The sequence below is a fragment of the Trichechus manatus genome, unplaced genomic scaffold (assembly GCF_000243295.1).
Source record: "Trichechus manatus latirostris isolate Lorelei unplaced genomic scaffold, TriManLat1.0 scaffold00010, whole genome shotgun sequence".
NCBI classification, from domain to species: Eukaryota; Metazoa; Chordata; class Mammalia; order Sirenia; family Trichechidae; genus Trichechus; species Trichechus manatus.
Genome location: NW_004443946.1, coordinates 28,246,567 through 28,261,928, shown reverse-complemented (window position 1 = coordinate 28,261,928; position 15,362 = coordinate 28,246,567). Strand labels below are relative to the sequence as shown.

General features: G+C 47.2%; 1 protein-coding gene across 1 annotated transcript in view; it reads right to left on the bottom strand.

Moving 5' to 3' along the window:
• Positions 1-8,545: 8,545 nt before the first annotated feature.
• The window catches only part of JDP2 (Jun dimerization protein 2), a 39,328-nt gene continuing 32,511 nt past the window's right edge, over positions 8,546-15,362 (bottom strand). Inside the window, exon 3 of the mRNA XM_023726396.1 lies at positions 8,546-9,665. Within this exon, the coding sequence (XP_023582164.1) occupies positions 9,480-9,665 (186 nt within the window). The 3' untranslated portion in view covers positions 8,546-9,479. The remainder of the gene's footprint in view (positions 9,666-15,362) is intronic.

The window sequence follows — 15,362 nt, the reverse complement described above, 5'->3', positions numbered from 1 at the left end:
AGCTCAGTAATGAAGTCACTCCCGAGGTTCACCCTTCAGCCAAAGATTAGACAGACCCATAAAACAAAATGAGACTAATGGGGCACAACAGTCCAGGGACAAGGACTAGAAGACAGGAGGGGACAGGAAAGCTGGTAATAGGGAACCCAAGGTCGAGAAGGGAGGGTGTTGACATGTTGTGGGGTTGTTAACCAATATCATAAAACCATATGTGTACTGACTGCTTAATGAGAAACTATTTGTTCTGTAAACTTTCATTTAAAGTACAATAAAAGAAAATTTTTAAAATATGTATACTGTTTAATGAGAAAATATTTGTTCTGTAAACCTTCACCTAAAGTACAAAAAAAAAATTAAAAAGATAAGAAAACAAACCCTAAAAAACAAAAACAAATATCCCATCCTGAAGGTCTTTCTAGAGTTACTTCTGATACCAACTGTTTTAGCCTGGGTTCCCTCAAAAGCAGAGCCTGAGACACGTGCTTGTGCCCATGTAGTTTATTTGGGAAGTGATCCCAAGGAGCAGGAGGGGCAGGGGAGTGAAACAGGGACATAGGGGACAGCAATACAAGATGCGCTGGGTTGGCCACTTCTACAGGCCACCTCCACAGGTCTTGCTTAAGCCTATAAGGATCTTAGGAAATGCATCTCAGAACTTACCATCTGGAGGATGAAGGGGAAGTATTTATCCATTGTCCTTCCCCTCAATTAGTCAAGGGTGGCCCTACCAGCATTAACTCCCTTTAATTCCCAGGTTGCACATGTGTAAGCGCCAAGTAAGTGGTCCTGGATGTCCCTCAGGAGTAAGTCAGTGTCAGATTGCATCTGTGTGAAGTTATTCAAAACCTGTGCACAACTTGTCATTGTGACAGAGCTGAAGACAGAGATTTTGAATGGAGCACAACAGGTGTCCCATACAGTCCATCCAAACGGGTACTGTCCTTCAGAATGGCAGTAAGGCTCATGCTTAAATGTAACTTTGCTGCAATTGGTCCAAAGTGTTAGGAGTCATCTCTTTAGGAATTCCCACAGAGCCGATTTAGGAGCCACAGAAGAAAATCAGTCTCTCACTGTTGTAAGCCAAAACAGTATGCCCATCTTAATTAACCACCTTATTAACTATAATTTAGAAGCCCTGGTGGCGCGGTGGTTAAGCACTCAACTGCTAATTGAAAGGTTGGCAGTTCCAACTCACCCAGCAGCTGCGTGGGAGAGAGACCGGGAGATCTGCTCCCATAAAGATTACAGCTTAGAAAACCCTATGGGGCGGTTCTACTCTGTCCCATGGGGACACGACTCAATATCACCCAACAACAACATTAGCCATAATTTAGCTGTTCCCAAAGAATAAAGATCTGACAGTATGGAGAGCCCATTTCAAAATTGCAGCAATGTAATACAGTGAAACCTGTGAGAATCAGAACTCGATGGGATTGCCTTGTTTTTCCAGGTCTTGCAAGTTTTCTGCCTTTAACAGGGTGCAGCCTTACCATGTTTTCTATCGTGTTTTAGTGGAAAATATTTGCAATTTCCTTCTCTGACAGGTTTCCGCCTTACACCGTTTCCGGCTTTCACAGGTTTCACTGTATAAAGGAAAAGGAGCCCAGGTGGCACAGTGGTTAAACACTCAGCTGCTAATCGAGAGGTCGGCAGTTCGAACCCACCAGCTGGAGAAAGATGTAGCAGTCTGCTTCTGTACAGATTTTAGCCTAGGAAACCCTATGGGATAGTTCTGTTCTGTCCTATAGGGTCGCTGTAGGAATCAATAGCAACAGGTTAAGATAAAGTAAGACTAGCATCAATCTTGTTGCTTTGTATCTAGTCACACCTTATATGAGTAAGTGTATGGGTTTCTGCGTATCTCTGTGTGTAGCTGTGTTGTCTGTGTCTATATTATGTCATGTGTTTGTGTGTGTGTCGTGTGTGTCTGTGTGTGTTGTATGTGCCTGTGTGCTTAGCTCTGTGTGTTTGTGTATTGAGTATCTGCTATGTGCCAAGCGCTGTGCCAGGTACTGGGAATGTACCAGCTGGGAACTCCATCCTCATGGCTCTTACATGGGCAATGGTCGATTTTACCAGGTAGAGAGGAAGGTTATAGTTAAGAATCTCCAGCTCTTAATATCCTGTGTGGTAGGTAGAGTAACAGTCCCCCAAAGATGTCCACATTCTAATCCCTGGAGCCTGTGAACATGTTATGTTACATGGCAAGAGGGAAACTGAAGTTGCACTTGGAATTAAGGTTATCACTTGACCTTAAAACAAGGAGATGATCCTGGATTATCCAGGTGGGCTCAATGTAATCACAAGGGTCCTTAAAAGACGGAAGCAAAAGATAGAAGAGTCAGTGTCAGAGTGAACTTATGTGAGAACGACTCAATTCACCATTGCTGGCTTTGAAGATGGAAGGGGGCACGACTGGAGGAATGTAGGCAGCTTCCAGAAGCTGGAAACAACAACAAAACAGATTTTTCTTGCCAAAAGCAACATAGTCCTGCTGACACCTTGATTTTAGCCCACTGAGACCCATCTTGGCCTTCTGACCTCCAGAACTGTAAGATAATAAATTTGCGTTGTTTTAAGCCACTGAATTTGTGGTAATTTGTTACAGCAGCAATAGGAAAACCAATACACCTGTGGAGACTGGATTCCTATGTTTCAACATTCCCTCTTTGCTTTGCTTCTAGCCCACCAAAACCAACCAAACCCATTGCCATCGAGTCAATTCCAACTCATAGTGACCCTATAGGACAGAGGAGATCTGCCCCACAGGGTTTCCAAGGCTGCAATCTTTATGGAAGCAGACCACCACATCTTTCTCCCGTGGAGCAGCTGGTGGGTTCAAACCATGACCTTTCGGCTAGCAGCCAAGTGCTTAACCACTACGCAACCAGGGCGCCTTCTAGCTCACAGTGGAGTTAAAGTACATCGGAGTCGCATTTACATAGGGGTTGGGTTGAAAAGCCAGCTATAGAGAGTTCTAACTAAGCATGAAAATGCCTTAAATTGCCTATTCTACATAGAGTGCAGGGACTGAGATCCACGGAAGTAGAAGTCAACACTCCTCAGGGCTCCCCCTTCCCCGGGACACCATTACCCAGGGCACCCTCACCCGGGGGCACAGGCTAGCTGGCTGAAAACCCGTTGCCCTTAAGTCTGTCCTGACTCATAGCGACCCTACAGGACAGAGTAGAACTGCCCCCATAAGGTTTCTAAGGCTGTAATCTTTACGAAAGCAGACTGCCATATCTTTCTCCCACGGAGCTAGTAGTGGGTTCGAATTGCTGACCTTTGGGTTAGCAGCCAGCTCTTAACTACTGTGCCAGCAAGGCTCCTGCTGACTATGAAGCCCAGCTTAATTCTTCACACCATTTAAATTGTTTCTGTCTTCCTCTAGGCATGTAATTAAACTTGCATAAATTCAAAGAGCATATGCTACAACTCCATTGTAATTTCAGAAGTTTTTATTTCCTGAGTTTGCTAAGGAAAGAATGGGAAAACAAAACCTTATATTTCTGTTGTGGCTTGCTTTCTTATATTATGAAATATTCCAAGTGTACAGAGAAGTGTGGAGAAGAATATAACCCATGTCTCTGTGCCTATCTTCCACCTCTGACAAATTCTAACATTTTTCTGCATTTGATTCAGATTTTTAAAAATAAACAAAATGTCACACATATGGTTGAAGACCACTGTCTTATCCACTCCCAAGCTACGCCCAGCCCTCCTCCTCCGAAGGAGCAGTACCTATTCATGAACTTGATATTTACAGCATCCCTGTACATGTTTTTATATCTCTATTACCCACATCTGTGTGTACTCATAAAAAATAAAGTATCATTTTGCATGTTTAGAAACTTTACATAAATGGTATACCGTATACATCCTTCTGCAACTTGCTTTTTTCCTTCACTCAACATTGTTTCTGAGATTTCTCCACATTAATACATGTAGCTCTGATTCATTCATTTTAACAGCTGTATAATATTCAATTTTATGAAAACACCACAATTTGCTTATCTGTTCGTCTGTTCATAGACTTTCAGATTGTTTTCAGTTTTTTTTTAATTACAAACAAAGCTTCGGTGAGCATTCTTGTACATTTCCTCGGGCCCCCATGCTAGAGTTCCTCCAAGGTATACTGTATACTTAGGTGGGAAATTGCTAGGTCAAAGGATAGGTACAGCTTTAGAGTTACCGGACAGTGCCAAATAGCTTTACATCAATTTCGATCCCACTGGCAGTATATGGTAGGTCCCTGGGGGGCGCAAGTGGTTTGTGCTCGACTACTAACCGAAGGTTGGTGGTTTAAAATCACCCAGTGGAGGGGGAAGCCAGCACAACTTATACAAGGCAAGGTCATGGAAGCTCCACAGACATATCCAAACTTCTTGAGGGACCAAATTACTGGGCTGAGGGCCGTGGGGACCATGGTCTCCGGAAACATCTAGCTCAAATGGCATAAGACAGTTTATAAACAAAATGTTCTACATTCTACCTTCGTGAGTAGTGTCTGGGGTCCTAAAAGCCTGTGAGCGGCCGTCTAAGATACTCCACTGGTCAAACCCCTTTGGGAGCAAGGGAGAATGAAGAAAACTAAAGATACAAGGGAAAGACTAGTCCAAAGGACTTACGGACCACAACTACCACGGCCTCCACCAGACTGAGTCCAGTACAACTAGATGGTGCCTCGCTACCACCACTGACTGCTCTGACAAGGATCACAACAGACAGTCCCGGACAGAGCTGGAGAAAAATATAGAACAAAATTCTAACTCACAAAAAAAGACCAGACTTACTGGCCTGACAGAGACTGGAGAAACCCCAAGAGCATGGCCCCCGGACACTTTTTAGCTCAGTAATGAAGTCACTCCTGAGGCTCACCCTTCAGCCAAAGATTAGACAGGCCCATAAAACAAAACGAGACTAAAGGGGCACACCAGCCCAGGGGCAAGGAATAGAAGGCAGGAGGGGACAGGAAAGCTGGTAATGGGGAACCCAAAGTCAAGCAAGGAGAGTGTTGACATGTCGTGGGGTTGTTAACAATGTCATAAAACAATACGTGTACAAACTGTTTAATGAGAAGCTAGTTTGTTCTGTAAACCTTCATCTAAAGTACAATTTTAAAAAATTAAAGAAGAAAGGTCTGGCAATCCTCTTTTGTAAAGACTGTTGGTGTTATTGGGTGCCGTCAAGTCAATTTCAACTCACGACAACCCCACGTGACAGTGTAACTGCCCCATAGGGTTTTCTAGACTGTAATCTTTGAGGGAGCAGTTCGCCAGGTCTTTCTCCTGTGGAGCCGCTCTGTGGGTTTGAATTGCCAATCTTTCAGTGAGCAGCTGAGCGCTTAACCATTGTGCCATGAGGGCTCCTTATCGGAAAGATGACAGCCAAGAAAACCTTATGGAGCAATTCTACTCTGTAACACATAAGGGTGCTATGAGTCAAAATCAACTTGTTGGCAATGGATTTTGTTTTGGTTTTCTGGTAGTGTGTGCAAGCTCCCTTTAGTAGACATCCTGAGCAGCACATTCATTTCTGCCCATCTGACTGCTAATGGGTCTTGTCTTTAGGCCACAGTCGCACACACCAGCTCAGTTGATTCTCATAGCCACCCTGGGTGGAGGTGGTGCAGTTCTAATTCATGACCACCTGGCAGGAAGGCACCCTGAGGCCAGGGAGGGAACGATGGGCCCAGCGCAGCTGGAGCTGAGGCCAGGAGTCTTGGATCCCAGGCAGTCTTCACCTCATGGAGACTGTGTACATGGCTAGAATGCAAACTCTGCATTCTCATTTCGAGAATAAAAGTTTTCAAATAATCTCTACTATATGGTAAATGTCAACTCTCTATGATTTTAGGGAGCTTGTTATTTCACAAAACACTTTTGCATCCATTTCTCATTTGATCCTGACAATAAACACATAAGAGAGACTTGGAATGCTACTATTCCCGCTTCACAGATAAGGACGGCGAGGCTCATGGCTAGTAAGTGGCAGATTGGAACTTGAACCTATTTGCCTCTGATATTGTCGGTAGGTACACTTGGAGATGGGGGTCTGATGGTTGGGAATTCTCAGTGTGAACTGTAAACATGTGCGAGTCTGTGCCATCTCTCTTGGCCCTGTGCACAAGTTCTCCTGGAACTGAGGTCACATTACAAACTAGGAGCAGTACCCCTCTCATGATGACGCCAGGTCCCAGCTTTTGTCTACCTAGATCAGACTGTCTGCAATAATATCTTGGATCTACCACCTAAGAGAGGCATCCCTGAGTGGCACAAAATTACTTGCTGAATGACTAACCTAAAGGTTGGTGATTCAAACCCACCCAGAGGTGCCTCAGAAGACAGGCCTGGCAATCTGCATCCAAAAGATCACAGCAGTTCTACTCTGCACAGAGGGGGTTGCCATGAGTCAGAATCGACTTGACGGCAACCAACAACCCCCTAAGAGGCCTGTGATCTTAGGCAAGTTACTTCTTCTCTGTGCCTCAGTCTTCTCATCTGTAACATGGGGATAATAGCACCTACCTCCCAGTGAAGACTGACTGAGGTAACACATGTAAGTAAAATGCTTGGCACACAGAAAACACGCAAATGTTAACACTTATGATTAAGACTATGATTGTGACTTCTCGTTCCCCACAGGAGTGGTGGTCATGGTGACGAGGAAAACACCAAGGGCTGGCCTCAGCAAAGCAGAAGTCACAGATTCTGGGATTCAGCCATCGCAGAGGGTAAGGAGGCCTCTATTCTGGAGATGCTGGCTGGTGGTGCCCAAGCACAGGACCAGAGGAACCACAGCCAGTGGTAGGCAGTGACCCTGCAGGAACTTCTACCAGGTTGCTTGAAGGGCCCTTGAGAGTCCACGTCTCTTTTTTCTCACAGCTGGAAAAATCTTAAAGGATTATAGCCTGAGCATTTCTTGGGTTCTGGCCACAGCTGAGAGTGAGCAGCCAGGCCCTGCTTTGCAGGCAGGGCTCAGCAGGGGCCCACACCAACTGTATTCGGTGGTGGGAACCTGTGATGAGTAAGTACAGGACCAGGGGTGTATTACTGACCCCTTCTCAATGTCAGTCTGTCCTAGAAAGCCTCACACCGGATTTGAGGATTTGAGAAGCAATCCTGACACAAAGCCTGACACAAAGCCTGATGCAAAGCCTTGTTCCCAACAAGCAGTTATCTAGCCCCAGGGGTGGAGAAGAAAGAACACGGGATTGGAAGGCAGGAGAATTGGGCTCAACTCCCAGTTCTGCCTCTTTTTAGCTGGATGAACTTTAACCTTTGCAAGCCTCAGTTTACAAAACTATGAAATGGAGCTAAAAACACCTACCCCACCTACCTCATACAGCTGTCAAATAAGATAATGTGTGAAAATGCCTTGGGGACCGTCAAGTGCCAAATAAATGGCAGCGATTGTGTGTCTGGCATTCAGCTGTTCTTGCCTCATGGGGGGTGGTTTCTGGCTGTGGGGTGGAGGCGATGAGTCATCACCCCCTCTCCCTGGGCCAGGCACACATTTGCCGGATGCCTGGTTTACTCCATGATCATGGAACATAGTGGAGCACTTTCCAGCCCTCCCAGTAAGTAAATCTGTAACCAAGGCCTCAGGCTTCCCGTTCTGATCTGCTGAGACATTCAACCACAGGGACAATCACAGTCAGCTGATGACGGGTTGGGAGTCATGGGCCTTTGGAGGTAGCTCTGTCTCTTGTTAGCTGGGGCCTTGGACAAGTCACTTAACCTTTCCAGGTCTCAGTTAAGTGGCTTGTAAAATGAGACTAATAATGCCTATTTCATGCTGCAGTAAATGAGACCATATATGCTTGTCACGTAATAAATCTGTAAGAAACGATGGCTGCAAGTTTAATCTCCCTGGGCCTCTAATTCTCCACCTGTGAAATGGGGACAATTGCTGCTCCTTGTGAAAATGAAATGAGGCAGTGAATGGAGAAGCACAGGGCTTGGCTCATAACTGTAAGGTCCTTGAGGTCAGGGCCCGAGCGTGTTTAATTCCGCAGTGAATACTTAGCGCCTTGTACAGGACCTGGCGCACATGATAAGCCCAAACCAAACCCGATGCCGTTGAGTTGATTCCCACTCATGGCAACCCCATGTGTTACAGAGTAGAATTGCTCCGTAGGGTTTTCTTGGTTGTAATCTTTATGAAAGCAGATTGCCAGGCTTTTCTTCCATGGCACTGCTGGGTGGGTTCGAACTGCCAACCTTTAGTTTAGTAGTCAAGTGCAAACTGTTTGTGCCACCCAGGGACCTTACACACATGGCAAGTACTCAGTAAACGTTAGTGGAATGAATGAATGAAGTACTGTGAAAATGGTAACTGCAGATTTCTTTAACTTCTCTGAGCCTCGGCTTCCTCATCTGTAAAATGGGCATATTAATACTTACCTGGGAGGGCTGTTATGAAAACTAAGGGCCTACAGCAGGTGCTCCAAAACTTCTCCAACACTGCAGACTGGGAAGCCCACTGAGCATGCCTTGCACCCCCATGCCCTAGGCAGACATCACAAGAGGCAGCAAAGGGGGTAAGTAAGAGTAACGTTTACTGAGCGATACAGGACTGAGTACTATGAAGGGTTTACAAGGATGGAAATGCGCCCCACCCCCGCCCCGGCCACCCCGACACCCAGAGACTACAGTACTTAGGATTACACACAACGGCCGTAACTGGTGGATACCTGTTCGTAACAAACAAACCACAGCATATTTATACCGTATCACATCGAGTGATTATAGAAATCCATATATATATCGCTTGTATAAAATCTTTTTTTGTAAAAAATATTTAAAAAAAAAGAAAGTATAAAAAACATGTGCAGTTGAAAGCACTGCCAGGACAGCCAGTCTGTAAACATTCGAGTGAGTATGTGCTTTGGAAGGGCGCCCGCGCCTCGTGCCCGCAGCAAACTCCAGCAGGGTCGGTGAGAGTGCGCCCAGGGCTGCGGCCTCCTGGTCGGGCAGAGCTGGGCGGGTGCGGCAGGGCCCCGCCTCACCCCAGCTTTGCGTCAGGGTCGGGGGTCAGGGCTGGGGGCAGGCATATTACAGTTTCACTCTGCGTTCCGTCCCCAGCTGCATTTTGGTTCCAACACATGGCTTTTCCTGGCTGCTCAGAGGTCCCTCGGGTGGGTGTCCCGGCGGTGGAGAGGCCGGAGAAGTGCCTGGTGGGGCGTTTCTCGGCCCAGGGGGCACCTCCATCCTGCCTCCTCCAAGCTGGGTCCCAGGCAGGACAGCTCCACCGGTGGGGTGACTTTGGTCTCAGCGCTTGCTCCCCCTAGATGTCCTCAGCCTGCCCTTCCCCTTGTTGGCTGATCTGAGTTTCACAAAAAAGCCCGCCAATGCTGCCCATGCTGAGCCTCATTGTAAAGTTTGTCCCGCATCAAGGGAGGGCCTCTGGGGCCCCTCCTCGTCCTCTTTCTTTATCGCTCCTCCTCCTTCTCCCTGTCCTCCTCCCAGCCAATGTCACTTCTTCTCTAGCTGCTCCAGCAGCGGGTTGCCTTCCGACTCAGGGGTCTTGACACTGTCTGTCCGCACGATGCAGGTGGGCCGGTGCCGATTCAGCATCAGGATGAGCTGCTGCCGCTCCTGCTTCAGCTCCTCGATCTGGGTCTTCAGCTCCGCGTTCATGAGCTCCAACCGCTCAGACTCCTGTGTGCAAACGCAAAGACACGGCTTTAAGCTTCAGCAGGGACTGGCTCTAGGGTGGCTGGGGCAGGGCACTCCGGGCTGGCATTGCCTGTTTTCTCTCTGCCAGGTTCCAAATGGAAGCAGCACAGAACCTGCTATTGAGCCTGTGTTAGCTGACTTTCTGCGGGTGAGGCCCAACAGACCTGTGACACTGCCCATCACCTGCGACACTTCTCGTCACCAGTGCCATGAGCCTGGCTCACATCAGGGGCCAGCCTGCTCATCTTCTACCTCTCTGCTCTCTCAATCCACTCCAGCCACAGTGGCTTCCTTGCTGTTTCAAATATGCCAAGCACTCTCCTGCCTCAGGGCCTTTGCACCAGGAATAAAGGGCAGGAGAAGAATGGAGGCCAAGTGGATGGAGAGCAGGTGCATGGAGGTCCACGGAGACGTAACAGGAGGCCCGCGGAGGGCAGCATGATGGTAAAGTGCTCTGATATGTGATAAATGCAGGTAGGGATATTTTGGCCTATGGAATCAGCAAGCCCCGTGTGGTCACATAATTCCCCCTAAAATATGTACTTCTTGGCTCTTGCTGTTGTTGTGTGCCTTTGAGTTGATTCCAACTAACAGTGACCTTATAGGACAGAGCAGAACTGCCCCCATAGGCTTTCCTAGGCTGAAATCTTACAGGAGCAGATCGCTAGGTCTTTTCTCCCACTGGGTTCGAACTGCTGACCTTTCAGTTCGCAGCTGAGTGCTTAATTATTGCAGCATGAGGGCTCCTTTCCTGCTATTAGTCTATAATTATTTAAACAGCCTCTTCCTCATCCCCTGTAATCTCGAAGTTTCGCCCACTGGGAGGCAATTGACAACCAGCCTTCTGGGTCCAAAATGAGGTTTCAAACAGACCTCAAATGTGATTTCCAATGAGTGCCCAGCTCGTTTGGAGAGGCTGCAGGGAAAGGAAGGAATGCTGAAGATGTGAATGGGGGGTGGCTACATGTTCATAGTGTGGAGAGGTGGTAGGCATATCAATTCAAGCCTCAGGATCAAAGGGTAAACTAACAAAGCATTTGAACGATTTTTCCTGGACTGCATCTAAGAACTTATAACCAGTTTGAGAGCTAGATTTTATCCAAGGGCCAGTCAAGTTTGAGACCAGCAGTTCCCAACTGGGGGTGATTTTGCCCCCCAGGGGACATTTGACAATGTCTGAGACATTTTTGGTTGTCACAACTCAGGGGACAGTATTACTAGTGGTAGAGGTCAGGGGTACTGCTAAACATTCTGTAACACACAGGACAGCCCCCACAACAAAGAATTATCTAGTCCAAAATGTAAACAGTGCCACCGTTGAAAACCCTGTTTCAGACAGAGCAAGCTGTGGTTGGAACCCTGTGTCTGACTACTGGACAGCTTGGGACTGGCTTGGGAATATGAACACCCTCCACCTGGTAGAGCACAGGCTGAGCAGCCTCCCCCTGGGAATTCCAGGGCAGTGTGAGTCTCCAGGGAACTCTGTGGAACCCACACATGTCCCAGTGGCACCATCTTCCTCACACTAGCCAGTCTGACTGAATTGTTCTTTGTGCTCATCTGTGAGGTGGGAGTATGAGGCGCCTGAGGAACTCGGAACTGCTGAGATGTGCAGTCCTCGTGACCTGAGGCTGAGAGAGAACAGCTCTGAGCCTCTGAAAAGGAAAAAAGTGCTCAGGGGGAAAATATTAAAAACCGTCCATGGAGGTTTTTAGTTCAACGGGCTGAGGCATGATGGGGAAGCTGGCCTGGCCCACTGTTCTCTGAACTCTGAGACAAGTCCATCTCTGAGGGCAGGAGAGACCCCACATGACACAATCAGAGTCCATGACCCCTCAGCCTGGAGCAGTTAGATGCTAATCTGAGATGCCTGCTCACCAGGTCTGACTAGTTGGGTGACCTTGGGAACTTCTCACAAACCCACTGGCCATCCCATTCCCCAGAGCCATCCCATTCCCCACAGCTCCATCTTGGAATTCTCCTGAGCCTCTGCTTCTAGGAGTCCCAGTTCCGTCCATCCATCCACGAGAATTTGCTGAGGTTCTGCTGTGTACAACCAGTGCTCGGGGTAGGGGAAGAGATCCAGAGGCCCATGGACCCCCAGCGCGGCTCTCATGGACTTCTAGTCCAAGGGGAAGATGGAATCTACACGGCAAGACAGCATTTACAAAATGACTGTCAGGTGCCCAGGGTTTAGAAGGCCTTCCGAGAGGGCTAAATGGCGAGGTCTGATCTTGGGCTTGAAAGACAGGCTGACTCTGGTTGAGTAGAGAAGGTCAAGGAGGGAATTTTAGATAAGGAGTTCCCAGTGATCAAAGACATAGACATGGGAAAGCTTAAGATGTGTTTATGAGATTAAAAAATATATATATTCCGGTTTAACCACAGTTGACTTTAGAATATAGTAGGTTCCAAGGCTGGGAAGGTGGATTTAGAGCCAGATTGTAGCTCTGGGAAAGCTCATAGTCTAGGGCAAATTTCTTAACCTCTCTGAGCCTCAGTTGTCTTATCTGTAAAAGGGGATTATCATCAAATGGGACGTGAAGTCATATGGGAAAAGCCAAAGGGTTAGAGAGGCTTAAGGAGTTTGCACTTTAACCTAAGCAAGAGAATAGTATGAAGAAGGTGGAGAAGGAGGAGAGGCAGAGAGGGTTAATAATAAGGAACGGGGAGGAGCAAGAGAAGAAGACAACAGGCAATGCTTACTGAGCAAGACTACGTGCCAGGCAGACTCAATGTACTTCACATGTATTGACTTATCTGATCCTTACAATAACTTTATGAAGTTGATGCAATGACTCTCCCCGGTTTTCAGATGAAGCTTCTCTGGATAAAAAGGATGGGCTTGGGAGATGGGTCTGCAAGTGATGCTCAGGTGAAATAAAGCAGAGGTGAACCAGCCGAGAAGGGAGTTGAGAAAGGCCATTAGAGCGGGCACTGAAATGGGGTGGGGGTGGGGGCAGCTGGAATAAAGGCAGTAACGCAGGAGCCGACATTTTGAAAGAAAAACTGTCAGGTCTTGGTGGCTGCCTAGATTTGGAGAATGAAGGAGACCAGGAAGGGAGCTGACTGTGAGCCCAGGTGAAGGGTCCAAGAACGGAGCCTGGGAGGGGTAGGGGAAGCTGTTCTGGAGAATGGTGGGAAGGGCAAGGAAGGGATTTGGATTTAGGTACAGTGAGTTTGAAGTTAAAGCTGGACATACAGGAAGTGTCTGACGCACAGTACTCAACAGTACTGCATACATATCCACCTCCTTGAAACCACCACATGCCAAGCCATATATGTGAGAATCTGACAGTTCGAATTCACCCAGAGGCACCTTGGAAGAAAGGGCTTGTGACCTACTTCCAAAAGATCACAGCCATTGAAAACACTGTGGAGCACAGCTGTACTCTGAAATACATGGGGCTGGCATAAGTCAGAATCGGCTCGACAGGAACTGGTTTGTTTTTATGGTAGGTGTGGGGCAACTTGCTTTACATCTACATTTATGAGCTGAATGACATTGCATTCTGTTGATTTTAAACTGTTAGGGTACATCATGGAATAACAGTTTGAACTCGGACTGTCTGGCTGCCAGAATCTAACTGCTTTTTAGTTTTATTTCCTTCTATACTCAAAGAGTTATTGGTTGGTGCTACATATTTATTTATTGTGTACATATAAACTGAGTTCAGAAGAATCTTTTTTTAACCATGTTTGTAGAAGTGGTTTGTGGCTTTGCAACAGCAATTACCTGATCTGTTTCCTAATTAACTAAGGAACATGGGCTAGGTCACATTCACATGTTAATTATGAAGTGAATAATTCTGCTTACATTTCTGTTTATTGTTTGCCTACTGGTTGCTATTTATTGCCCTAGAGAAAATAAAACCACTCATCATCTTGGAAGAGATTAGTACAAGTGGCGGTTCTGCCCCCTATCCTGTGGGCAGCAAAGGAGTAGGAAAAAATGCAGGCTGAGGAGCTGGGCATCCTGGCTGTGTGACCTTGGCCAAGTCACTTCCCCTCTCTGGGCCTCAGTTTCCTCCCAGAAAATAAGATTGGTCCAGGGAACTTTAAGCATTAAGATTTTCTGACTTTATAAAGAAAGTTACTCTAGTGTACGTAAAGGAGTCCCTGGCTGGTACAAATGGTTAACATGCTTGGCTGCTAACAGAAAGGTTGGAGGTTCGAGTCTACCCAGAAGTACCTCAGAAGAAAGGCCTGGTGATCTAATTCCATAATAGTACAGCCATTGAAAACCCTGTGAAGTACAGTTCTACTCTGACACGCATGGAGTTGGCATGACTCAGAATTGACTTAATAGCAACTGGTATATATATGTATATTTCCTTTGTACCTCTGAACCTTGTAAATATTTTACCTATTAAAGAACCCCTACCCCCCGGGCCTGTGGGAGCTGACTATGACAGGGCCATCTGCACCAATGCCTTAAACCTCACAGCAGCCTTTGCTTCCAAGACCAGAGGAGAAGAAGGGGTGTAGGGGGTGAAGGGGGGGAGTAGGCAAAGACCCAGACAGACCTGCCCAAATCTCCCTCCCAGACCCAAAGCCACACACTGCTCTTCATCCTCACAGCTGCTTTGTCTCTCACTGGGACAACACAACAGCCATGTAACTGCTCTCCCTGCACCACTCTCGTGGCTCCAGTCCATGCCCCACGCTGCAGCCAGAGGGATCCTAAAACCCTCCTGTGGCTCTCCACGACCAGTAATTCATTAGTCTCACGGGGTCACTTGTGAGAGTCAAGGAGGGTGCTGTTACTAATTAGCACAACAGGCATAAACCGGGACTGTCACAGGCAACACGGCATATATGGTCTACCTATATGGGCCCTGCCTACCTCTTCAATCTGCCACTTGGATTCTAAACTCCGGCCACACTGACTTTCTTTTCAGTTCCTCAAACCCAGCCCTTCTCTTGCTTCTGGCCTTTGCTTGAACTGTTCCTGGTGGCCCCCTCCATCCCTGCCCTTCATCTTACTAGCTCCTACTCCTCCTTTTTGTCTCAATTTAAGCAACCCTTCCTCAGCCTAGACTCTGATAGGCCCCTTAGCTGTATGTGCTCACAGCCCGCTGGGCCGTCCAGTGTAACACTCAGCTCATTACTACTATTTGCTTCTGTCTGCCATCCCACTGCAGACCTAAATCTACTTATCCACAGTGGCACTCAATGAACATTTACTGAATGGACAGATGGATTAGCAAACAAATGAATGAGCCCCAGCTTCACCACTGGCTAGCAGTATGACCTTGGGCAAGTAACTTGACCTCTCCGAGCTTTGGGTCAATCTCTAAAACAAAGATAATCAATATTTATCTCACTGGAATTTTGTAAGGATGAAACAAGACATGTGAAATGCTCAGCATACAGTAGGTGCTCAGTAAGTGTTGCTGGCATGTGAAGAGTAGCTAGCACGGTTTCTTTGACACTGATGATTTACTGCCTTCGTGTGTTACTGGGGGATTTTTCCCTTGAGCATATCTTGCCTTCTTACTGGCTGACAAGCCCCCTGAAGGGAGAGATCTTATGTGAAACTTCTCCATTCCCTGCTGTGCCTCACCCATTCTGACTGACAGGAAATGAGGTATGTGATACTCCATCTTGAAGGCCCCTTCAAGACCCATCTCTTAGAAACTTCTGGAAAATTTCCAGCCCAGTGTTGTACACCCACCT